The 25,710-nt window shown below is 44.6% G+C and overlaps 2 protein-coding genes across 3 annotated transcripts in view; one reads left to right on the forward strand and one right to left on the reverse strand.

Moving 5' to 3' along the window:
* Positions 1–18,266, forward strand: part of CDC5L (cell division cycle 5 like) — a 42,237-nt gene extending 23,971 nt beyond the window's left edge. For both annotated transcript variants that reach the window (XM_068115125.2, XM_068115126.2), the window contains 7 exons: positions 3,064–3,235; positions 5,585–5,755; positions 5,892–5,972; positions 6,105–6,338; positions 15,320–15,517; positions 15,619–15,831; positions 17,296–18,266. In XM_068115125.2, the coding sequence (XP_067971226.1) occupies positions 3,064–3,235; positions 5,585–5,755; positions 5,892–5,972; positions 6,105–6,338; positions 15,320–15,517; positions 15,619–15,831; positions 17,296–17,409 (1,183 nt within the window). In that variant the 3' untranslated portion in view covers positions 17,410–18,266. The remainder of the gene's footprint in view (positions 1–3,063; positions 3,236–5,584; positions 5,756–5,891; positions 5,973–6,104; positions 6,339–15,319; positions 15,518–15,618; positions 15,832–17,295) is intronic.
* A 2,234-nt stretch (positions 18,267–20,500) lies between these two features.
* On the reverse strand, positions 20,501–25,482 carry LOC137426527 (small ribosomal subunit protein uS5). The gene is made up of 7 exons (XM_068115124.2): positions 25,076–25,482; positions 24,630–24,719; positions 23,541–23,648; positions 23,255–23,428; positions 22,961–23,120; positions 21,750–21,841; positions 20,501–20,629 (listed from the first exon to the last, which is right to left on the reverse strand). The coding sequence occupies exons 1-7, from the start codon at positions 25,202–25,204 to the stop codon at positions 20,564–20,566; spliced, it is 819 nt and encodes a 272-aa protein (XP_067971225.1). The 5' UTR covers positions 25,205–25,482; the 3' UTR covers positions 20,501–20,563.
* Positions 25,483–25,710: the final 228 nt, after the last annotated feature.

Genomic DNA, 25,710 nt, shown 5'->3' on the forward strand with positions numbered 1-25,710 from the left:
TGGACACATGCATTGGCGTCCCGGCAATGACGTGCGCTGAACGGGAGTACTCAGTTTCCTCTCCGGTTTCCGGTTTTTCTTGTTACTTGCGAAAATCGGAGATTTTTCAAGTATATTGGTTGGTCTTGTGCAGTATTCGGTCTGTCTGTCTGTATGTCAGTCGCCTACAGGTCACAATTTTCAACTGATCTTCACAAAACATCACCAAATGGTAGAGTTGGTCATGACTCATAAGCAAGAAGCCTATTGTTTTTGAGGTCAACATCGGCCAGTCCTCATAGGCCAACATAGGCCAAAATCCTCAAAAATGGCCTCTAAATGTGGTTATTTTTTTAATATATAGGCCAAAAGATCAACATCGGCCAAATTTCTAAAATCCTCAATTCTCATCTGATTGACTTGAAATTTTAAGAGGATTTTTATAACAGGTCACTGAATTCAACCACCAATTATTTTTGAGGTCAAGATCGGACAAAAGGTCAACATAGGCCAAATTTCTAAAATCCTCAATTTTCATCTGATTGACTTGAAATTTTAAGAGGATTTGTATAACAGGTCACTGAATTCAACCACCAATTATTTTTGAGGTCATCATAGACCAGCAACCTACTTTAGGGATTTCCCAGTTATCATGCTCTGCACGACATTTCTTTGTTTGTTTGTTTGTTTGTTATGCTTGTCCGGGCTATATCTCAGCCATCCTTTGAGCTAAGAAGCTGAAATTTTGGCACAATAGTGAGTAAGTGCTTGGCAAGAACGGTATTTTTGTTTTTTGATTAATCAATCGATTGATTAGTTCGTTAATTATTATTGATTTATTATGTACTTATTTATTTCCTTTCTCATCTGGGCAATATCTCAGGCACCTTTTAAGTTACAACAACAACAACAACAACAGGCATTTTAAGGCAATTTTCCCTGCAAGAGCTTTAGGTTAGGTTAGCACCTTTTAAGTTAGGAAGCTGATATTTGGGCACGACAATGACCAAGTGATTTGGCTATAAATTATATTTTTGATTTATTCATTAATCAATTATTCGATGAATTATATATTGATTATTCAATTTCTTATTTAATTTTTTCGATTAATGCCTTATTTAATTAATTTTCAAAAAGTTACAAAGAGTAAAAAGTCAAAAAGTAATGCAATTCGTCAGAGAAAAACAGAGACGGATTTTTTATTGGGTGCACTGAACAGTACAGCAATTTTTAGAGGCCTAAATAACGTGCATTCTGTCTTGACAAAGAACACACTTTTATCCAAGGCTTGGGATAATTAAATGCGACCTGGACTTTACACTGCTCGTGTAGTTTTTTTGCAAATTGCGATTCAAGCTTTGGACATTAACTCTCCATCCAAAGCGAAACGATTCCCAGACATTGTTCTTTTTGTCTCCAGCATAACATTATTAAACATAGATTTTTAGCCTTCACTGAAGCTTGTGCTCATTTTACTTACTTAGAATATAGTTATTGAAAATACCTTGATGATGGCACTCAATTCTAGACCCTGCCCAAGATGTGTTGCAGGTGATCACACCCCTCTTCTTCCTCCACCTCCCAAGTCCACATATACTTATGCCTACTGAGTTTCAGATGGTTAATTTGGAAAAATTGTTCACTATATATATATATACACAAAGAATTAAGTTAAGCACCCCCCCCGTTTTTTTACAACCTCGCACATTACAAGTTTGTTGTCGTCAAAACAGTGTAATATACCCATGATATTGCTATATTTTCTGGAGAAGTGATATTATGGTCACATAAAAACATAACAATCATGCCGTTTTCAATATTTTATTCTGAATAATTTAAGGTGAAATTTTTTGGGAATTTTAGGCATATTTTCACCTCAATTTAAGTATGGAGCTATAGGTCCATCACGGACAGTGTGGATGACGTTTATGTTTTCTAACGTACAGTCATTGTTCTGAGAAGACCTCTAGCGATCTTTGCGTCAATAACGTGTGTAGGACCCACGTGATCGGATCACTGACTCAACCAATCACTTTTTTTCACTTTGATCACTCAATTTCATCAATGGATAATTGCTAATGTCATACCTATCATTATTTGATCTCACATACCTTAGAATATATGCCAATGTATACATATACACAAAGAATATATATTAGGGGGTGCTTACCTTAATTCGTTGTGTAGGGGTGCTTAACTTAATTCTTTGTGTATATATATAAAATAACCACCTTTAGAGGCCATTTTTCCCCGCAAAGTGGGGGTTGGCCTTTTTCGGGAACCGTGGTTGTTGTTTTTTGGTCCCCTTTTTGAAGCAATGTTTTACGGCCGGATGCCCTTCCTGCCGCCAACCCTTTTTGCCGCCTTTTACGACAAACAGGGAATTACCAGTGAACTGGTACTCAATTTGCCGACCTCGGAAGGATGACAGGCTGAGTCAACCCCCCTGGCGTTAATTCAGCGATCGACCGGGATTCGAACCCAGGACCCTAGGATCCTAAGCCGGCACCCTAGCCGCTAGACCAACACCAGGAATGCTGATGTTCACTGAAAGTATAAAATTTAGCTTCTATGTAACAAGCTACAGTATAATTAACATTTTCAATTATTTTCCTGCTGATACCTTATATTTAATCATGGTAATGTTCATAGGGATTGTTTAGTTGGTACCCAGCAAAGATGCAACATTTAAAAATGCTGTCATGATGTTTTAAAACAAAATCAGCAACGTGTACTATTGCTGCAGAAATGTGTGCCACAGGCACATGGGGTGGGGGATAGGGAAATGGACGTTGGGGTGGCTAGACTGCTGACCAAATTCCGGCATGCTGAATTCAATTTATAGCGAAGAGCCTGTGTTTAACGAACACAAAAAGTGCTTTGCCTGCTCAAGGTCCTGCTGTAATCTTTGTATGAGTGCAAGTTGATTTACTCATAAATGGTTGATGAGGTCCCAAAGATAGCCCCAAAGTGTTGTGAAGTCGTGGAATGACAATGCTTTGCTTGACCTTGCTTCTGAAAGATTAAAAAGATAATAATCTTGAAGATATTCTTAACTTCGGTGAATTCCATTTCTGTTCTCAGCACCCCATCCCAGACAGGGGATGGTTTGACTCCAAGAGGTGGTTCAACTCCAAGGCCTGCTACAGGAGGTGTTGGCGTCACCCCTGGCAGAACACCCATACGTGACAAACTAAATATCAACCCGGAAGACAGCAGCCTTGAAGCCGATGATCCCCGCTTCACAAAGCAAATGGTTTGGAGTGAAAACCCCTCCCTTCAAACCTTGCTTGAGTGTTCTCCACTGTCCTTGCATTAAGGCATTGTTATAACCAATGAAGCCAATTGATCTTGTTCTCAAAGAGATTATCGATATGAAACATCTGATAGTGAAATATATTTGTGCACATTGCTGCTCATGCTGATGATGGTCATTTACCACCTCATCTTAAAAGGAGTATGGAGTGGGAGCTAGAAGGTTCTTCTAGATTCCTTTGCACTTTGGAGGCTCGAGCCTGGCATGTAATTCGTGCATCCAATGTTTCAAAGGACCATTCAAATACGTGCAACTGAGCAGGGTATTGCCGGCTGGTCTACTGGTCTAGCTATAGTTTCAAAATAAAATATTGTTGCAAGTTGAAAGAAAGTCAGTTTTTAAGCTTTTTATGTTTGAAAATAATATGTAGTTGATAAATTGATAACTAGAACGGCACTCGGTAGAGAGCGCAAACCTCCGCCACGGTGAATAGTTTACGTGTTGTATCCTGCTGATGGGCCGGATCTGCATCCGGACCTGAACCAACATCTAATCGGCTTGTCCGTGTCCCCAAACAACTCGTCCACCTAGTTTCGTCCGAATCCGTCCACAACTTTTTGAAATATCATGGTATATATTGTTTGTGGCCCTATCGCTCAATGGTGAAGAAGCACTGAAAAATTATCTTATCCGGATTCAGATCTTCACCAAAATCTAATCATTTTGTCCTTGTCACACACCAAACCTCCACCAAATTTCGTCAAAATCCGTCCAACTTTTTGAGATATCCCGTTCACAGACAGGCGTGAAACATAACCTCCACCCACTTTCTGTGGCAGAGGTAACGACGTCTAATTTTCATTCCAAAAAAACGATGCCGCAATCTATCAAACTCATCCTTAATTATGTGGAAATGCCGATCATATCAAACCGATCCTTTCCCCCATGTTGCTGCAAACCATGTGCTGGATGCATGCTCTCTTCATGAAAAGTCTGCCAATTGGACGATTCAAGGGTAGAAAAGATCATGGTTTAAGATTGGGGATGATCTGAGATGGTGGCGATCAGCTGTCTTAAAGACTTGGAGGGAAGATTGAGATTGAAGAGGGCGTGGAAGTTGATTCCACATGCAGGAAAAAAGAGGAACAAATGAGTGGTGAGAAGTGATCCTGGATTTGGGTAGTTTCACCAGAAGGGGGTTTATGGTGCACCATGTGAGCTCTGCAGAAACCTGGAGGTTAGGTGGGGGCGGTGGGGGACAAAGCATGAAAATAGCAGAGGGTGCAAGACCAGAAAGGAGGTGATAGATGACAGAGATACCACCAACCTGTCTGTGATGGGAAAGTGATAGATCCATAGATTCAGCTGCAGGAGATTCCAATTATCTTGAAGGTCATGGTTTCCATGGCATCAAGCTGAGCAAGATGTGAGGCAGGGCCCAGAGGGGAGAGCAGTACTCCATCAAGCTGTTGATGCAGATGATGAGAGAAATGCCATTAGTTTCATGAAATTTACATTGTTTCAGAGTATTTTCCAGAAGTTTACTGCATCATACAATTATGGATCTCACTTAAATTGACCTTTGAGTTGTTATCAGTTCTTTATGCAAAGGTGTCACCTGCAAAGAAATCCAGGAACGTTTGATGTCTACGTATGGTGAAGGGGAACCCTCACGTTCTCAAAGCAGTGTCTTCATCATCATCTACGAACAGTTGAGCATGTCCATGTTACCACCAAGATGGGTTTCCCCGAACAGCTGGAATCCTGTTGCGAACTTCTCAACCTGTAATGCAAATCCACCTGACTTTATCACTCAGCTGGCAACTTGCGAGGAACCGTAGCTTCACCACTGCGATCATGAAACTAATTTGAATCCATGCAATGGAAGCACAAGTGATCACTGCCACCCAATACCTTTTCACCCAGTCCTTAGCCGGCACGATCATCACCTCAATTTCCTACGATGTTGAGGGAATTCTGCTTATTTGACTGAAAACTTTAAAAATTACAGTTGCACTGGAATGTTAAAGCCATCTTCATGTAAAAAGGGCAACAGTCTGTCAAGGATGAACAAAAACGAAATGCTCACCAAAAGTGTGCTCCTCCTTCATGACAATGTGTTTGGGCACAAAGCCCACACCATTCCTAAAGACCCGGCCATCAATGGCTTGTCCATTTCCCCAACTGAAATCCTACCTGTGTGGTCGCCGGTTTGCCAATAATGAGGAACTTTTAGCAACTGAGATGTGGCTGAACTAAAAACCTGGAATTTACCTGCATAAACGGTTTGTTGGATAAATACAAAAAGGTTACATTTCATTGTGATGAAATGTCTTTCTCTTTAACCAGGAGCGTGAGGCTCGTTCTCATCTACGCTGGAGTCTTCAATCCCTGCCAACTCCTCGTAATGACTTTGAGATTGTTTTGGGGGATGAGGGCGAGGATCTCACAAGCTCTGACATGCCTGATAACCGCGAACCTTTTGTGGAGGACGCTGCAGATGCGGATGCACGGATGCAAGTGAGTGATTGCTACCACCACTGTCAATTCATTCTTGCTCTTCCATGAGCCTCGCTCTTCTGGTGACGAGGCGGGTTCCAACTTTGGAATCTGATTATAATACATTGTCATGGTGAATTATGTGCGCTATTTGCAGGCAATACGAGAGGCAGAGCGCCTGCGAGAATTAAAGCAGCGACATCAGGCTGTTCAGAGAGAAATGCCACGACCCATACAGGTACAGTGCAATGACAGTCTTACCTGGTTGATTCTCATAACAATAACCTTTAATATTACCCCCACCAAGTCAATTATTTAGTTTTTTCCCCTGGACAGGAAAACAACTTTTTTGATGAATATCATTCTGCAGGTGAATGAGGCTGTGTTGCGGCCCGTACCTTGGGAGAATGGTCTGTCAGACCTCCAGAAGGCCGAGGAGATGGTAAAGCAAGAGATGCTTATCCTTATCCACTATGATTCCCTCCACCATCCTGTGGCAGGAGGAAAAATCCGAGGTGGCACACAAACATCAAACACCGCTGACCATGTGGCTTTCCTAGAAAAACATCCATATGAGAAGATGAATGAAGAGGTTTTGAAGAAGGTGAGATGAGCAAAGGCCACATGCAGCACAATCGCTTGCCCTTCCTTCATGCCTGCAATGTCATGTATATATGATTGACTTTTCTTATAGTAGACGAGGTAATGGGTACAATCATTTATATGGTGATAAAAGTGTGAAAATAGGCGTGGATATTTTCTATGGATCGATTTTTAATAAATAAAAAAAAACTTCAGTGACCAGAAAATCCAAGATGGTTGCTGCTTCTTAAGACGGCTGCTCAATACATCACACACATTAAGTGAAAAGCAGGGTTACGCGATTGGTTTTGTAGTAGGTGAGATGTCTAGAGAGGTTTAAGATTGTAAGACATCAACTTCACTTTGTTTAAGACATTTATTCACAGGCTGCGGCGAAAACCCGACTGGCACAGAACTGATTTCCATTTACACACAGATACACAGCATCACAATGGTAAAGTAGAGTTCTCTGCAAATCTCTCGCCCCAGTTCCACTATATAGAGCGCAAATCATTTGATGCATGCAGGGAGGAGTCTAAGGTCATGCAAGAGGTTACATGAGGTCAGACTCGCAGGTGTCTCTTCAAGCTGTTTCTTATCATGCAGCCACCAGAAGATTGTAGGAGCTGGACTAATCACAGAAAGTGAAGAAAGGTCATTGTATTCCCAGACAAGCCGACGCCAATGTCCAAATATTCCCCAACATTTAACAGGGTGTAGCTTGAAGAATATACGAGTAGGCAGGTCTCAGAGGAGGAGAAGAGGTGGGGTATGAAATTATCTGGACCTTGTCCGAGATAAAAGAGGGGAGCCTACACATAGCCACAAAACTGGTATTTGTAGCATGTCAAAAGGTCACCACACACGCTTCTCTCCCTCTCACTTCCAACACCCATTTCATGAAACTTTTCCCAAAGCTCATCTTCATTATTATTAGCATTTCATTTTAATGTCTCCAAGTAAACACACAAAACAATATCCATGTATCGGTTATACTCTGCACTGTTATAAAAAAAAAACCATTCACCAATTACAATTTGTTAGTTATGAGTAAGAACTCACTCACAAGGACATTATTAATTCTTCCGAGCATAAGGAAGCACCTCCGGGACACAAAGGTGATCCCGGGGGAGGAGGCTGTTTCACAGCACCACTTGGTTGTCTGCGACGAAAGGGTGGGTGAAAGGTGCGAGGAGAGCTCGGCGGGTGAAGTACCAACGAAGAATGAAGGTGTGGAGGTTGAAAGAGATGACAGTAAGGGAGGCATTAAAAGAGAGGCTGAGTAGGGTAGAGGATGATGTGGTTGAGCTTGAACGTGGTTGGATGTCAATGAAAGATAGTCTGTTGGGAGCCGTTGGTGAGGTATGTGGATGGACAAAAGAACCACCGAGGCACTCGCAAACATGGTGGTGGGATGATGAAGTTGGAGAGAGGATTGACGAGAAGAGGAAGAAGTTCAAGGAGTGGCAGAAGGTGAAGGGTACGGGAGCAAAAAAAGCAGAGCATGAAAGTTATAAGGCAGCCAAGAAGGCTGCAAAGAAAGAGGTAGCAAAGGCGCAGGAGGCATGTAGGAAAATGTTCAGAGAACGCTTGGATTCGGAAGAGGGTCAGAGAGCGGTATTCAGGATTGCAAAGCAGATAGTGAAAGAGAGGTGTGATGTAATGGGGGTGAGTTGCTTGAAGGATGAAGTGGGACAAATCGCTGTGGACCCAGATGGAATTAAAGGAAGATGGAAAAGATATATGGAAATGCTGCTGAATGCAGAGAATGAATGGGATGGCAACATAGAGAGTAACCCAGTTTTAGGACCAGCAGAGAAGATAACCGAGAAGGAAGTTGAGGAAGCGATAAAAGCAATGAAGAGTAGAAAAGCGGGAGGGCCGACGGGAGTTGTGGGAGATATGTTGAAGGCAGCAGGAAGTTGGGGTGTGAAGAGAATGACAGAGATCTGTAATCTGGTGGTGAAAGAAGGCCGCATTCCAGTGGATTGGGAACTGAGTACCCTCGTCCCTCTATACAAAGGGAAAGGTGACCCTCTGGAGTGTGGCTCGTACCGAGCGATAAAGTTATTGGAGCATGGAATGAAGGTATTGGAAAGGGTGTTGGAGAGGAGGATAAGGAAGAAGGTGAAGATCGACGAAATGCAGTTTGGATTTATGCCAGGAAGAGGAACGACAGACGCGCTCTTCATTGTGAGGCAGTTGCAGGAGAAGTACATGGAGAAGAGGAAGAAGTTGTTTTTTGGGTTTGTTGATCTGGGGAAAGCATTCGATAGGGTTCCACGCGAAGTATTGACATGGGCATTGAGGACGTTAGGAGTGGAGGAATAGTTGATCAGAGTAGTGATGGCAATGTACAAAAGAGCGTGCACAGCTGTAAGGACGAAGGACGGGAACAGTGGTGAGTTTGAGGTGAAGGTGGGAGTGCATCAGGGGTCGGTACTAAGTCCACTACTATTTGTAGCTGTGATGGAGGTGCTAGCTCAGAACGTAAAGGAGGGTTTACCGTGGGAGTTGTGTGCAGATGATCTGGTGTTGATTGCAGAAAGTATGTATGGACTGAAGGAGAAGATGAACAATTGGAAGGAAGTTGGAGACAAAAGGTCTGAAGGAGAGACAAAAGGTCTGAAGGAAAGACATTAGGTCTGAATTTGGAGACATTAGGTCTGAATTTGGAGACAAAAGGTCTGAAGGTGAATATAGGAAAGACGAAGGTGATGGCAAGTGGTAAAGCATGTGGTGAGGTGGAAAGAACTGGGAAGTGGCCATGTGCTGTGTGCAGGAAGGGTGTCGGAGTGAACTCCATTCAATGTACAATGTGCGCTGAGTGGGTTCATCAAAAATGTCGTGGTCTGAGAGGGTCATTAACAAGTGTGGCAGCTACATTCAAATGTAAGGTGTGCACAGAGGGAGCTGCAGATGGAGGAAATGTTGAGTTGGATCTTGGAGACGGCGTGAAGCTGGAAGGTGTGAAAACATTTTGCTACCTCGGAGACGTGCTGAATGGAGAAGGTGGATCAGACTCGGCAACAGTTGCTTGAGTGAGATGTGCATGGAAGAAGTTTCGGGAACTGAGTGGCGTGCTGATGAGGAGGGGAGTGTCGTTGAAGCCGAAGGGAAAGGTGTGTACTCCATGTGTGAGAAGTGTTACGATTTATGTGAGCAAGACATGGGAAATGAACGTAGATAGAGCAGGAACGAAGGCTGGAAAGGGTGGAAATGCGAATGGTTCGGTAGATGTGCGGAGTATCGTTGAGAGAGAGGAAGACAAATGATGAATTGCGAAAGATGATGGGAATAGAGCCTGTGATTGCTGCTGTGAAGAGGAACAGGTTGAGATGGTTTGGTCATGTGTTGAGGAAGGATGAAAGTGACTGGTTGAGAAGAGTGATGGAAATGAATGTGGAAGGAAGTAAAGGACGGGGAAGACCGAGAAAGACTTGGCTAAAGATGGTGGAAGAAGAAATGCGGGCAAGGGGGTTAACAAGGAGAGATGCAGAAAATAGGGCAAAATGGAGAAGATTGTCATGGGGACCGCAAGGCTGACCCCCGCTCTTGCAGGGAAAATGGCCTTAAAATGCCTGTTGTATAAGGAAGTCCTGAAAAAGGACTTCCACAGTTTGCTTCTGTCTACAAATGTCAGTTTATAATTGAGGAACTTGTTTAAATTGAATGTCGTATTTTGAATATGAATCGGAAAACGAACCTGTAGTTTAGCAGTACTTTGGCTCTGAAGTCATCCCGATCGTGCATGCACAGAGAAGTGAGATAGTTTATCTATTTATTTTTTAAAGTGGTAAAGCTGCTTCAATGTTTGGCTTTGTCCGTCAGTCAAAAATGTAGAAGAACCTTTTCTAACCCACCGTGTTTAATTCTAAAGGGTTTAAAGGGTCATTCTAATGAGTTCTAAAGGGTAATTCTAATGGGTTCCAACAGGTAATTCTATTTGCTTTTGGTTGTTTCTCGGCTTTGCCTATTTCATATTAAAAATGCCAAACTGAGCCGTTTCCTTTGGACACGGGTGTGATTTTATTTTGCTATGTCTGCCTATCGTTCAGTAAACCAAATTGAAAATCATTCCAAACAGGAAACTTCCTGTTTTTAAGGATGTCATAAAGGACGCAAACAACAGTCACGAATAACTAATGTGACGTGTGAAATAACTTCGTGCATTATAAACTCAATCAAACTCGAACGGTGAATACTTTTCAAATTTCTACAAAGATGTTGGGTCAATGTGTCCTTGGTGGTTGTAGTAATACAAACTGGGACGGTTTTGTGCTACACCAATGGTCGAAAGATCCGAGGGTTGCTATAAATTGGAAGAGGTTTATCCGAAATACCCAAGTGTGGATCGGGCCTACAAAATATTTGATATTGTGCTCGGAACATTTTACAGAGAGCTGTTATGAAACGAAAGAGATGGCTATATCTTGTTATCTGCCACGATTGAGAGAAGATGCCACCCTTTCGATTAAGCAGAAGAAACAACCATCACACAAAACTAAGACCATCCAGCACCACTCCCTCCTCCACAATCCCCCATCAACCGTCACCCAAACTAACAATACCCACACCCACACCTCAGGTCAGGTCAGGTATGGGAACATGTGCCGGAGCAGCACGTCGCCGCATCCACTTTCTGACGGTACTCCAGGGGCCTCCATCTGGCCATCCCCCAGGCTGATGCCTGGCCCATCCCTATATCCTTGAGATGCTGATGAACCTGCTGCAACCATGAGGCACGCGGTCATCCCGTTGGCCTCCTCCACTCACGAGGCTTCCTTGCTGAGACTATCTGGTGAGCTGGATCAGCGTCCAGAAAACGAGCCACATGTCCATACAGCTGCAGCTGATGGTCACGGACCATACAGGAAACAAATCTCATCTGAGTCTCTCTCAGCAACCGCTCGTGGGACACGAAGAGCGACCAGCGATAGCAAAAGATTCTCCGAAGAGACTTGGTTCCAAAGGCATCAAGTCTCATTTTCTTGCCCTTGGTAAGGGTCCAAGTCTCGCATCCATAGAGCAAGACTGGAAGCACCAAGGCCTTAAAGACTTTGACTTTCGTCCTCCTGCATAGATACCGACAGCGCCCCACCCCATGATCCAGTGAATCCATGACTCCCCAGGCCTGACCCAGACGTCTATCAACCTCTGGCTCGCAACATGCGGAGATATGAATAACACTGCCAAGTTAAGTGAATCTCTTCGTGACCTCAACATCTTCGCCACAAGCAGGCACAGACAAGACAGCAGCATCCAAGATGTCATTGAAAGCCTGGATCTTGGTTTTGACCCAGGAAATCCGTAGTCTCAGTGGCTCCCCCTCTTCATTCAGTGCCTGGTGGGCCCCCGTAAGAATATCCAGCGTCTCTGCAAAGATGACTGAATCATCTGCGAAATCAAGGTCAGAGCTCTTGACACTCACAAATGATGCACCGCAGCCTGACCTCTCCGACATCCTCCCCAGAATCCAGTCCATACAAGCGCTGAAGAGTGTGGGAGCCAGTACACACCCCTGCCGAACTCCAGTAACAACTGGAAATAAGTCAGAGATGGAGCCACCACACCTCACAGCACTCTCAGTACCAGAGTATAGTTCAGAGATCAGATTGATCAGCGTTGGTGGCACCCCACGAAGACCAAGAATCCTCCAGAGGGCATCCCAATTCACCGAATCAAATGCTTTGCGGAGATCAACACAGGCTGCAAGCAGCCCCTGGTGAAACTCTCGCTTACGTTCGGTGAGGACCTGAAGCGCAAGGATACGGTCAATCATTGACCTCTTTGGTGTAAAGCCCGACTGCTCCGGTCGCTGGTGCTCGAGCAGATGGGGCGAACCCTCAAGAATGATCCAAGCAAAGACCTTGCCCGGCACCGAGAGTAGCGTCACTCCTCGGTAGTTGTTGCAGTTCTGGTGATCACCCTTCTCTTTCCAGAGGGGGACAACAAGGCCCCTCTTCCAATCAGTTGGGATGATGCCTCTGCTCCAAACAGAGCACAGAACTGCATGCAATGACTCAAGTACTGCATTTCCACCAGCCTTGAGAAGCTCAGCATGGATGCCACAAATCAACTTTGCCCCCTTTCAACCGGTTCACCGCCGCCTGTGTTTCCACAAGTGAAGGCGGTTCACAGTTGATTGCGGGGTCAGAATTTGGGATAGCAACACCAACCCAACAGCCGGTGGATCAGCCTGGTACCGCCGCTCAAAGTAACCAGCCCAGTGGGCCTTCACTCAGACTCCTCTGTCAAGAGGCCACCACCCTCTGCTCTAATTGCAGTGCACCGAGGGACAGGCTTAGAGGAACGCAATGCATGGATTCCTCTGTAAGCACGAGAATCGCATGTCCACAAGTGATGCTCTAACCTTTCACATTTCCTCGTCTCCTTGTCCGCCCTCAGCGAGCGTACAGTTTTACTCCTCGGCTCCCAGAACAGTTCAGCTCTGCCATCGAGCCTCGCCCTGCGACTCTGGTCGATGGTGTCAAGCGTCTCCTGAGAAACAAAGTTCCTCTTCGCCTGACGGTGGGTTCCAAGACAGCCACCGGCAACATCAAGGATGGTGGTCTTGAAGGCACTCCACAGCTCCTCAGGATCCCCCGAAGCATCCATACCCCCACCCCCCCCCCCCCCCAAAAACCCCACTCAACCTGCTCGCAAACTCCTCAGCTACCCTCTCCTCCTTGAGCTTGCCCACATCCAGCCTAGGCTGGGATGATAGCATTCTCTTGGATTTGAGCTGCAACTTCAGAGTTGCTACAACAAGCCTGTGGTCAGTGTTGAGGAATCGCACCTCCCTTCCACCATACCCCCACAATCCCCTCTCCACTGGGGCACGGGACATCAACACGGCATGACCCCAGACACAAATAGCGTCCCGGGCGAGTATAAATCTGGATGATCGTGTAACATACAGGACACCGGGTCAGCTTGCGATGGTGGGACAAAGCATTTGTTGCCCATTTGGTCGACGGTGTACGAGTGTGCCTGTGTGGTGTACGTGCTGTGTCCATTCTACGTCGCGTCTGATTATTAATATAACTGATTTATCGTTTCATAAAAAATCCTTGATAAGCTGTCAATTGAACAAAAACAACAAAACCTACCAATCTGTAGTGAACATGGACCGGCGTTTTCATCTTCACTACGAACATAACACCTTCTTCTTCTTCTTCTTCACAAACACATTTGTCTGATTTGCTCGCACAAGGCTCGAAAAGATACGGATCCACAATTCCTCCTAAAGTGTTTCCATCACTAATGTTGTCTTCAGTAGCTTCTTCACAATCCCACTGATGAGTTTCAATATACTGAGAACCTTTGGAGTTGCTAATGATGGAGGAATTGGTATCGGAATCCGAGCTCGAAATACACTGTTCCCTATGTAAGTCGCCATTTGGATAAAGGTGGTGGTTTCATGGTGTGATGGTTGAAATCGAAAATCGACACGAGCCTTGACACTCCAGGGCTATTTTTGACACTTTCTGATTGTCAAAAAAAAAATACCCTTAAAATTACACTGCGATTAATGATTTTCAATGGTTTTCAGGAAAAAAAAAATTGTGTTTGGGTTCCCCTTGAAGAAAGTTGATATGCGGGTTTGCCAGATGGTCCTTCCAGAGAGGGATTTGTCAGGATTGAAAGCCATATTCCAAGTGTTTGACCAGCTTGTGATGTTACATGGTTTTTGGAAGTATTATGAAGGCGATTTGTTTTCTCCAGGCGATAAATTAAAAAAATTCCTGGTTTTACCACCGTTTTCCCAGCGTCTTTTACACCACCCTATCTAACACGTTAAATTCTTTCTTGTGCCTGTTGTTTGTGTCCTTTATGACATCCTTAAAAACAGTAAGTTTCTTGTTTGGAATGATTTTCAAGTTTGTTTGATTGCCAGGCAGACTGACAGAGGAATAGTAATATCTCACTCCTATCTACGCATGTGCGATTGGGCCGAATTCTGAGCCAAGGTCCATAAAACGGCAGACTTGTCTTCCTATCCATCTTCCAATTCGTGTTCAAAATATAACATTCGATTTAAATAGGTTGTTCCGAACAAACTAATAAGATAGACGGACAGACGGAGGGATGGACATGAAACCAATTGCTTAACCCCACTTTTCTCTTCGCGTGCATGGGGAATTGGCTCACATTGAATCCCATACTGAATGCTACAGCAGTGTTATCTATATAGTAATAGCGTAAGGACTCGACTTTGTTATCCCTTTTACGCCGCACCCAGTGACCCGATGCCCACGGCACTAATGGATTTACGATCTATGAACCGCACTCTTTGTTTATCACGTACAGCCATACTCGAAAAATCTGAATTAGCCGACGTTGGGGCCCAAAAGCATCCGATTAACTGCCGATACGACGCCATCGTATTGGCGTCTGCTGGGCGAAGGCGAAGCAAGCCGTCCGCTGATTGGACAGGCAAAGGCGAAAGCAAGCCGTCCACTGAGTGGACAATCCAGAGCATGCATTTGTGCCGGTGTCGGCGATCGTTGTTCATATACGCACTCTTCATTCTCATCTTTCTTCCTAACTCTTACTCGGACAAGCAAATCCCCTAATGCCATCCATAATGGTACACTATCCATACACCACATCCTCCCTTCCGTGGATGTTCCATGGGTTTCGGCTAGTCATCAATAATTGCCATTGCCCTTGCTAACAAGGTAGTGCATTAACGTTGACATTCACGCTTGTCCGTATGCTGGTTGTCCATCCAGGATCATGGTTAACTACCTTTAATTAAGAAATTGGTGGCCATTTTGAAATAATAGCTGCCATGTTGTACTTTGAGGTGGCTCATGTATTTATTTTGAAAAATGACCGAAAGAGAATATCTTTGCCTAAGCGTGTCGTTGCATATTTATTCGATTGAGCCCCCCGCACCCCCCCCCCCCCCGCTCCCCCCGTCTCTCTCCCCTAAGAATATCAATTTCTAATCTTGTTCTGAAATTTCCGACTTTTTGTCTTCCTGCAACATTTCAGGCCCGAGAGCTGTTGACGCGTGAGATGGACGTGGTCCGCATCGGAATGGCCCATGGAGAGCTGTCCTTAGAATCTTACTCGCAGGTCTGGGACGAATGTTACGCACAGGTGCTGTACCTGCCTGGCCAAGCCCGTTACACTCGAGCCAGCCTGGCCAGCAAGAAGGAAAGGGTCGAAGCACTGGAGAAACGCTTGGAGGTGTGCAACTGTGGTGTGTTTTTGTATAATTTATTTTGTATAAAAATTGTATAATTTCAGTACATGCAGTGATTTAACCACAATGTCCCAATTTCTCGTAGATCTACCGTGGGCACATGACGACCGAGGCACGCCGTGCAGCCCGCCTAGAGAAGCGCCTCAAGGTGTTGTGCGGTGGATACCAGTCACGTGCGTTGTCCCTGGCCAAGCAGTTATCAGAGCTGGGAGAACAGCTTGAGGCCGTTGATATTGAGCTGCATACCTTCCAGCAGCTTCGCCAACATGAGGCACTTGCCATCCCACGACGTTTACAGGTAGATTTGACCTTCACAACTGAGGCATGGCATGGCAGTTTCATTTCTACTTGTGTTCGATTTATTTATTTTTTGGCGTCTAAGGCTTGTGCGAAGGAATTAATAAATATATTAAGCTGGTCAAACAAGTGGAACATGTCTTTCAATGCTGACAAATGTCACACTCTCACTTTGTCTCTCTGAAAAGACCATCTGGACAACCCTCCCATCTACTTTCTGAGCAATCCTCTTGAAGAAGTTCTGTCACTCAAGCTTTTGGGTCTCACTATCTGCCATGATCTTTCCTGGGAAAACCACATTTCCAAGCTGGCCTCCAAAGTCAGTCGCCGATTGGGCTTCCTCCGTCGTGCGAAGTCCTTCCTTGTCACACCTGAGCTCCTCACCACATACAAGGCTTTCATACAAAGCAAAATCAAGACTCTCTGCTCACCTTCACTCCTCTTTTCTCCCACCTCTGCAACAAACTCCCTCACTCTCTTCAAATCCCACTCCTCCCTCCAGATCTTTAAAACAGCTGTTCACCACCATCTCTTATCTTCCCCCATCCAAAACCTTGATCTTTTCTAACCCCGTTAAAACACCCCAAATCCACCTCTCAATCCCCAACTTCTTTCCTGAAATTCCTTGTCGTGTTCATTTGCTTAATACCGTGTATCCCTCCCTCCTCGCCCAGCCCTCCCCCTTCCACAGATCTACCGACATCCCTGTTCTCTATTGTAGTTGTGCTTGTGTGCTTCTCTCTCTCTCCCCCTCTTGTCTCCCGCTCCCTTCATTGTATGTTTTATGTGTCTGTGCATGTTTTCATGTTCAATGTGTTAGCTCTTACACGAGCCTCGATTCTGTATACAAAAAAAATAAAAATAAAGGGGCGCCAATTTGATTCATACAGCTGCATGGAGAAGCAAATGTATTTTATTTGCCAGATGTCGGGCTCCCTCCTTCTCCTCTTCTTTTTTTCTTCCTTCTCCTCCACTTCCCCACTAATTATCCTCTTGCACCTGATGCACCGACACTTCTGCTATGGACGCAATTGATCTATCCTGACCCATACCGATTTTGTGAACAAAAATGTTGACTTGGCACAACTCAGTCCAGTCATGAATAAAGGGGAAACTCTTGGCTGGACTGGGCCTGAGCCGACGCAGCCCAAATGTTGATGGTTGAGAATAGATCATGTCCTTGTACGTCTTGCTTATGTATTCTTCAAGTGTTTAATACAATTCAATTCATAAACACACACTTGTCATTTGCCATGGTGTCGTGCTTTTCGTAGTGTTTTTAAAACGGGCTGACAGGATGGCCGAGAGGTGCGCACACACACCTCTAACCTTTCTAGCCTGGGTTTAAATCCCGACCCAGGTATTAACTGTCAGGCGATGTTTCACAGACAGGGTGATTCATCAATGTGTGCCGTCCCTCGGATGGACGTTAAACTGCTGCTAATTTCAGTGTTGCTACTTTCAGGCCCTCCAAGAAGATGTGAATCGCCAGGTGGAACGCGAGAAAGAGCTGCAGCAGAAATACTTGGAATTGGTCCGGGAAAAAGACGAGGTGGACGACAGCAAAGCAGCTACATGAGGTGTTTGTTTGTTGTCGTTCTTGCTCCTTGGTCGATCTACCACGTGCTCTCCTCACCCACCTGCCCTTATTTCCCTCCCTCATCCCTCCAAACCACGACCTTCTTGAATCCCTTTGTCTTTCTTCAATATCGCAGCAAAAAGGACTTTTCTGCCATTGATGGCGACGTGCACGTTACAAAAAGGTTAAAGCAAAACCCAAACCCTAATCTCCATCCGCTTCACTGAGTGTCGATGCTCGTTTTGTTTATTTTTTGTGATGGTAATTTTCAGTGGAGAATCTTTAGTACAGGCGACTATTTTTTTAAAGTTCCCCCCCCCCCCCCAAAACCTAAAGACTACGTGGTTGTGTATTCCAATAAATTCTATCCATCCACGACCGTACCTTTTTCCAGAGCATGTTAACCCACGACGAATTGGAAACTCTTCCATCGCCGAGAACCAACCCGAGACGGGTCGCCATTCCGTCACGAACAATGCTTTGTTCTTTTGTCTGCCCATTGTAATTGTTTGTGATTCGTTTCCGATTCCAGCAGTGCCTGGTTTCCTTGCTCCACGTTTGCAGCCATATTGTTCACACAAACCGATTGAATTTACCCTCTGCTTTTTTTTTTCAATAGAAGGGTGAGGATGGGTGAGGCAGGTTTTAAATGAATCATTCAGTGTACCAGCTGTTACAATGGTCAGACCGGCCATATGCTCTCTGATGGGATTTTTAAAGGTTCAAAGTTCAAGTTTGATGAATCGCCTTCCTTTGTTTCCATGTGGTTGTTCAGTAATTGAACGTGTACTACTGTGTCGTTGTCGATGGTGAATACCACCCCTCCCCCATATCTCATAAATGAAACCATATTTGTATGTACTTGTGGCCGAGTACTTCTGCTGGAGTTGCTCCGATTATTCTAAAGCTAAAGTCATTTCGACTTTGCATGGGAGAAATTGCTCTGTGGGGTAGAACGGTTCTGCAAATGGGTCTTTGATCACAAGTGGAACATTCGGTCTCTGTTGGCAGGTCATTCCACGGTTGAGTTCGTACTTCCATAGTAGCTTGGCGACTGTTAGGCCTGTGAATTGGCTGATCTTTTTGATGATTGACAAGCACAATCACTGGGCACAGAATAACTCCCTCATACCCACCTCCTGCTGTGACGTGCGTAAGATAGAAGAAATCCCCTCTCCACCCCGAAGGAATATCACCGTTTGACTTTGTGTTAAATTCCATATTGAGACGTCTGTCAATCATTTAACCATACCTTAACCATTAAACCTACCCCTCATGAGTATTCCATTAACTTTGAGGGTTAAGGCAGACCGAACCTTTACTTTAGTGAAGACCAGCCCAAGCAGAGCCCACCAAACCCTCAGAAGTAGTCATGTGTAGGATAGTGGACGTTCAGGTTCGCATGAAATGGCACAAGTAGCATCATGTTCTGGCTCAATTACATTGATTTTTTTTTTTTTTTGTATAGAAGATCGAGGCTCGTGTAAGAGCTAACATTGACAAAAAAAACGTACAAGACTTAAAGGGAGTGGGAGACAAGATGGGGAGTGAGGGAGAAGCATGCAAATACAACATTTCAGAGAGCGAGATCTGTGGGAGGGAGAGGGCTTGGGGAGAGGCATGGGAAGGGGTTGCGAGAAGTAAAAAAAAAAACAGACACTGCAAGGACTTCCAAAAAAGTGGATCTGGGGTGAATTAACAGGGGTAGAAAAGATCAAGATTTTGGATGGGGGAAGATAAGAGATGGTGGTGAACAGCTGTTTTAAAGACCTGGAGAGAGGAGTGGGATTGAAGAGTGAGGGAGTTTGTTCCAGAGGCGGGAGAAAAGAGGAATGAAGGAGTGAAGGTGAGCAGAGGGCCTAGATTTTGGCAGTTTAACCATAAGAGGCTTGCAGGCAGATCTTGTGCGACCTGCAGGAATATTTGGGGGACAGAGAACAGATAGAGCTGGGGGAGCAAGGCCGGAGAGGAGTCGGTAGAAGACGGAAAGACCACCAACCTGCCTGCAGTGAGTGAGTGAAAGGCCCTCGGAGTTAGCTTCATCACGGGAGATTCCAATGGTTCTGAAAGCTTTGGTTTCAATCACGTGAAGACGGGCTATGTGTGAGGCCGGAGCACCAGCCGAGAGGAGAGAGCAGTATTCCATTGAGCTGTGGATGAAAGCCTTGTATGTGGTGAGGAGCTTAGGTGTGCCAAAGAAGGACTTCGCACGACAGAGGATGTCCAGTCGGCAACTGGCTTTGGAGGCCAGCTTGGAAATGTGGTTTTCCCAGGAAAGATCATGGCAGATAGTGAGACCCCACAAGCTTGAGTGACAGAGCTTCTTGGAGAGGATTTGCTACATCAGATCAGCATAACCTCAATTAGTGCCCAACATAACCCATGAGGGAGTACCATAGACCATTTTCTAGTTAACAACAAAGGTAGATATGACAAACCAAATTTATAAAAAAACATTTTTTTTTTTTTGTACACATCGAGGCTCATGTAAGAGCTGACATTAATCACAAAAAAACGTACTATTGGGCAATAAAAAAAATTTTTTTGATGCACCATACTCGAGAACATTGGTACTGCTCAAGTAGATTCTTGGCAAGGGTTATACTCGGTGGTTTTCCATGCTACTTGGTTTTTAAATGCCGAGTCAAGCAAGGAAGCAGCAGACCAGGTTTAGCATCTTTGGTGTGACCTTGACCAGGATGAACCACCCACCTGCACTCGGCAAATGCTCTTTCCATTAGTTTGTGGTCAGCAAATGTAATACCCTATATTAGCATCACCCCTCCCCCAACTCCCAAAAAGGGTTAAAGAAAAACTTAAACCCTACCAAACATTCTACCCCCTCAGCACCCATTTGAAAAAAAATAAATAAATAAAAATTATCCAGTATTTTAAACTTCACCATTGGGTGAACAATTAACCAATGAGTCATTCCATTTCCAAATACCAGAATGAATGGCTGCTCATCTTCCACATCAAAAGCATGGTTTTCAAATAAGGTGAAATCAGATCTGTTACAATCTCCCACAAAGCTGGCACAGATATAAAATCGATTTTTGATGGAATGTTTTGAGTAAGTGTGAGAGAACACTTCCAGCTTATCGGCCTTTTATTTGCATAATCAAGGAGATGACAAAGCTGAATGATCATGGATTTAAGTTGCCTGGGCTTTCTGCACGATCACCTTGGTGTGGGTCTTCGCCAAGTGGTCACTGAATTCCTGGAAAGAAAGTACAACAACTCAGTTTCAACGAACTCTTTGGAAGCCCCAAAGCATAAACACGGTAATTCTAAAGTGGAGTTCACAGTCTATTGACTAGCTCTATGCCCACGCTTTCTTCAGAGTAGGCGAGCAATCGCCAGCACCATGGCTAAATTCCTGGCCTAACCTTAGTAAAACGTCAGGTGTGGCCAGCCGGTTCATGAAACTCGGGCCAAGATCCTCCCCACTCACCCTCTTCGGTCAACCCAAGAACGGGGGAATTACGGGTGTGGAACCAAATATGTCAGATATCAATTAAGAAAAAGTGATGCGCTAGTCACGTGATGTCCACATTAAACAGCCAAAAGCTTTGCATAACCTCACGATGGTACCATTAATAGCAGCCCCGCGACGGCTGAATAGACATCCATCCTGCAAAATGACATTTCATTTGATGTCGATTCAAAATAACCATGGGCTGGCTACATACGCTCGAGGTATGCACAACAACAACATGCATTTTAAGGCCATTTTCCCTGCTAGAGCGGGGGTTAGCCTTACGGTCCCCATGACAATCTTCTCCATTTTGCCCTATTTTCTGCATCTCCCCTTGTTAACCCCCTTGCCCGCATTTCTTCTTCCACCATCTCCCCTTGTTAAGGTATGAGGTACTTGTTTTTCCTCGAGCTATGAGGTACGAGGTACACATTCTTCAGCTCGAGGTATGCACACTCATCTATAAACTGTTTAGCCTGCGTTAAAATCCCGACCTGGCTATAAACCGTCATACCGGTATTTCACAGGAAGAGTAATTCAGTGTGTGCCGTTAATTCAGTGTGTGCCGTCCCTCGGATGGACATTGAAGATCACATGGTGTTCTTCGCACTTACATGAGCTATTGCCGGCACCCTGAACAAATGACAAATTCCTGCCCCAACTACGTAGCCAAATGTCAGGCCTGACCAGCTGCTCCTGAAAGACTTAGGCCAAAATTTCTCGGCCAACCACACGATAAGGAGGAAATAATTACGGCCATTGAAAGATCTATTCAAAATTACACCTATTTATTTGTGTTTGGTGTACCTATGATACAGATGCAGCCATAATCAGAAGGATCAATACTCTGTAGGAATGTTACCTGATAAGGAGCCTTGGTGAACTGAGTCTCCTTCCACAAATCTGGAGTCAGGTAACTGTAGGTCTTGGAGATGGCATCAAACGTTGCCTTTGCTAAAACACGCACACACCGAGCTTCAGTGCACAAAAGTGCGGCGTCTCCCAACAACACGGAGTTCCATTACACCAAAATATGCCAGGAAACAAAGTTTTATCAACCAGATGGAAGAAGAAGCTCAAAGACAGCCCAGGAAATGTAGCCCCAAATCACTTCTAGTTAAGGGGCATTCACTGGGTAAACATACGTGTGTGTGTGTATATATATATATATATATATATATCGTCACCTTCATGCCAATCTTGCTCAAGTCGAATTTTATCGAAAATGACTGTTATCCAGTGATTGGTTATTGTATCTAGTTACTGTCAATTCATAATAGAATGTCTATGCACGTTTTTTTTTTTCCGCCGAAAAAAATGTGTTGTTCAACTCCGTGCCATTTCTGCTTATCGAGTGTTCGTGCCATTTCCGCTCATCGTATATCACCGAAATAGACTCCTCCCATTAAATTCAACGAACCCTAACCCATCTCGATAACCGAACAACATCGAGACCGGCATTATTAGTGACCTATCTCCGGTAGCAGATGACCTAAAAAAAACTAGTGTATAAATGAAAACAAAGTCAATGTATCATAAAAATTAATTTCTTGATTTGATCCTTAAGGGTCGTCAGCATTTAGGTGGAACCGTGAGCAATATTGTCTCGAGCACTTCTCCGTGCCATAATTACCCAAGCCAAAATTGCTCACGGTGATTTGCCCAAGCCAAAATTGCTCACGGTGATTTATAATCTGTTATATAAATTTAGCTTAGTTACATGTTTCTCGACAATTGCATGCAATGATAATCTAGGTTTTCTTCACTTAACAGAATTTTTAAAATTCAGTTTGATCCAGATGGCTGGGGGAAAAAAAAAAAAAAAAAAAAAAAAAAAAAAAAAAAAAAAAAAAAAAAAAAAAATTTTTTTTCGACTTGAGCAAGAATGGCACGAAGGTGACAATATAAATATATATATACAGTATATACGTAAACAGATATATATAATCAGTAGAGTCTCTGCACAAAACTTGCATGGAATAACTTGACAAGTATGAAAAAAAAAAAATCCAACCAAATACCAACCAACCACCGAAGCCGAGGTTAAACAACTAATCAATGAAGGAACCGTACCGAAATTCCCAAGTGTGGCTGTGCAGCCCCGGGATGTGGTGTAACAATCGTCAATCCCAGCCATCTGCAGGAGCTTTTTAGGCACGGGAGCAGAAACAATACCCGTCCCTCGTGGGGCCGGAATCAGACGTAGCAGCACCGAGCCACAGTGACCAGTGAGCTGTTCGCACAGGCATGCAATACCAGACAAAATGAATACGCAGCAATGTCAGAGACGCCGGTCACCGTAAAAGCTCCTCTGGTGAAGGGCTATCGTTTTTGAGAGAACGCGAGAGGTACGTGAAGCAAATATACCTTGCAGGGCACTGTGTGTGGTTTGCCAATCTTATTCCCCCAGTATCCTCGACGAACAGGTATGATCGACAGCTTTGCCAGGACAATGGCGCCACGGATTGCCGTAGCCACCTCCTTGGAGCATTTGACTCCAAGGCCGATGTGTCCATTGAAATCCCCAATGGCGACAAAAGCCTGGACATGCAAAAAGGGTACTGTAGTGTAGCTGGAGCAATTCAAGTGATAGTGCAAACATTGAAGCCAAGAGAATCCAGTAAAAAAATAAATTGAAAATCTCGAGACAAACCTTGAATCGCGTGCGCTGTCCTGCTCGGGTTTGCTTCTGCACCGGCATGATCTTCAGCACTTCATCCTTGAGCTGGGTGCCCAGGAAGAAGTCAATGATCTCGAACTCCTGAAGCAACAACCAAAGATTGCAGCACATCAGCAACATGCTAGACACACGAGGTGTACGAGGGTAGCCTGGTGTTGGCTTAGCGGTTGGGGTGCCGGCTTGGGATCCTAGGATCCTGGGTTTGAATCCCGGTTGATCACTTAATTAACGCCGGGGGGGGGGGGGGGGGGGGGGGTTGACTCGGCCTGTCATCCTTCCGAGGTCTGCAAATTGAGTACCAGTTCACTGGTAATTCCCTGTGTGTCACAAGTGGCGACTAACAGGGTTGGCGGCAGGAAAGGCATCCGGCCATAAAACATTGCTTCAAAAAGGGGACGACACTGCCCAAAAAAGGCCAAGCCCTGCTCTGAAAAAAATGGCTTTTTTTTTTGTTTTGTATACTGAATCGAGGCTCGTGAAAGAGCTGACATTTACTTCACAAACAAATCAACCAGAAACAAAATATATAAAAAGAGGGAGCAGAAGACAAGAGAAGGGGAAGCACACAAACACGAGAGCACACAACATTTAAGAGCAGGGAGATGTGTGGGAGGGAGAGGGCTTGGGGGGAGGGGGTGTGGGAAGGGGGGGGAGGGGGTGTGGGAAGGGGGAGGAGGGGTGTGGGAGGGGGGGGGAGGGGGTGTGGGAAGGGGGGGGAGGGGGTGTGGGAAGGGGGGGGGGTGGGAGAAGTATAAAACACAAGGACACCAAGGACTTCCAGGACAGAAGTTGGTATTTCAAAAAAGGAGTGGAGACCCACTCTAAAAGTGGTTCTTCATCGTTTGAGGCAAAGGTTAATCCTGTAGATCCATCATGCGGTGTGCATCATCTTCACGATAAAGTGCACATGAGATCATCATTTTAGTTTTAAAATTACTCCCCCCTCCACCCATCAGTATTAAAATGACTACAGTCACTACCCTATAATTGGTATCATCACATGGTGGTACTCCTCCAGTCCAGACAGCAGAGAGGAGGAAAAAAACAACAAAAAAAACTCACCTTTATTGGAAGTGAAAACAAATAAATCTCTTCCAAAGACTTTATCTTCAGGTCCTTGACAAGGCGACCAAGTTTGGTTACTGGCACCCACTGAAAAAGGGTATTGGGGGGTTGGGGGGGGTGTTGGGTTGGGAATCAAGGTGTAACAAGAAAGAAAAATCTCAAAAGTAGACGAGAACGACATACAAAAACGATAAGTGGAGGAGGTCGAGAGGTCAATTTGCAAACTTCAGCATTTTGTGTACGTAATTTATCGATGGCTTATTGCAGACCTTGCTTGCTTCCCTCAGTTTATTGTCCATAAGAAAGCAGATTGTCGGCTAAATGAAACGCTTGGTGAAACGTCAATGTCATGAAGTGATAACGATGGAAACTCCGTTAAACAAGATCTGGAGAAGAGAATCAATTGAATGCAGGAAAGTCACCACAACACAAGCCTCACTCACCTCTTTCTCTTCGATCTTACCACGACCTCTCCCGCGTCCTCTCCCGCGGCCTCTCCCTCGGCCGCGGCCTCGAGGTCCAGAGCCAAAACCTCCGCGAAATCCACCTCGACCACCGGCGTCGTCCGCCATTTGCTGCAGAAGCACGAGCAAAACCCGTAGTTAAACGACCGCTTAGCATCGGAACCACAAGGCCTTGATCCGCCATTTTTCTCACAACTTGAAAACGCGAACGCTTCCCGAAAACAAAACAAAAACCCCTCAAAACCAAATCAGCAATATCGAGAATCTGGTTCCCCGCAATAAACGAGTAAACGAAACTATCGCCGTTATAACCTGACGGAAGATTACTACGGATTACAACACCAAGAACCATTACCAACAGCGCCCTACTCACGTGATGACTGATTAAAGAAAAAACTGATGGCGCGCATGCGCACAATAGTCAAGTGTAAAATCTCGCGAGATTTGCGAATAATTCTGTGATACAATAAACTTTCTTACGTTTTCTTGATTGAAATTAACTGCACATTTTAAATCTCAATATTGAGTCAACACACTTTACTACCTACATATACAAATCTTGTATATGTAGGTAGTAATCTTTACATATACAAATCGAAACCAGGAAGTGAGTG

This window comes from Myxine glutinosa, chromosome 5 (genome assembly GCF_964187855.1).
Source record: "Myxine glutinosa chromosome 5, kmMyxGlut1.1, whole genome shotgun sequence".
Taxonomy (NCBI): domain Eukaryota; kingdom Metazoa; phylum Chordata; class Myxini; order Myxiniformes; family Myxinidae; genus Myxine; species Myxine glutinosa.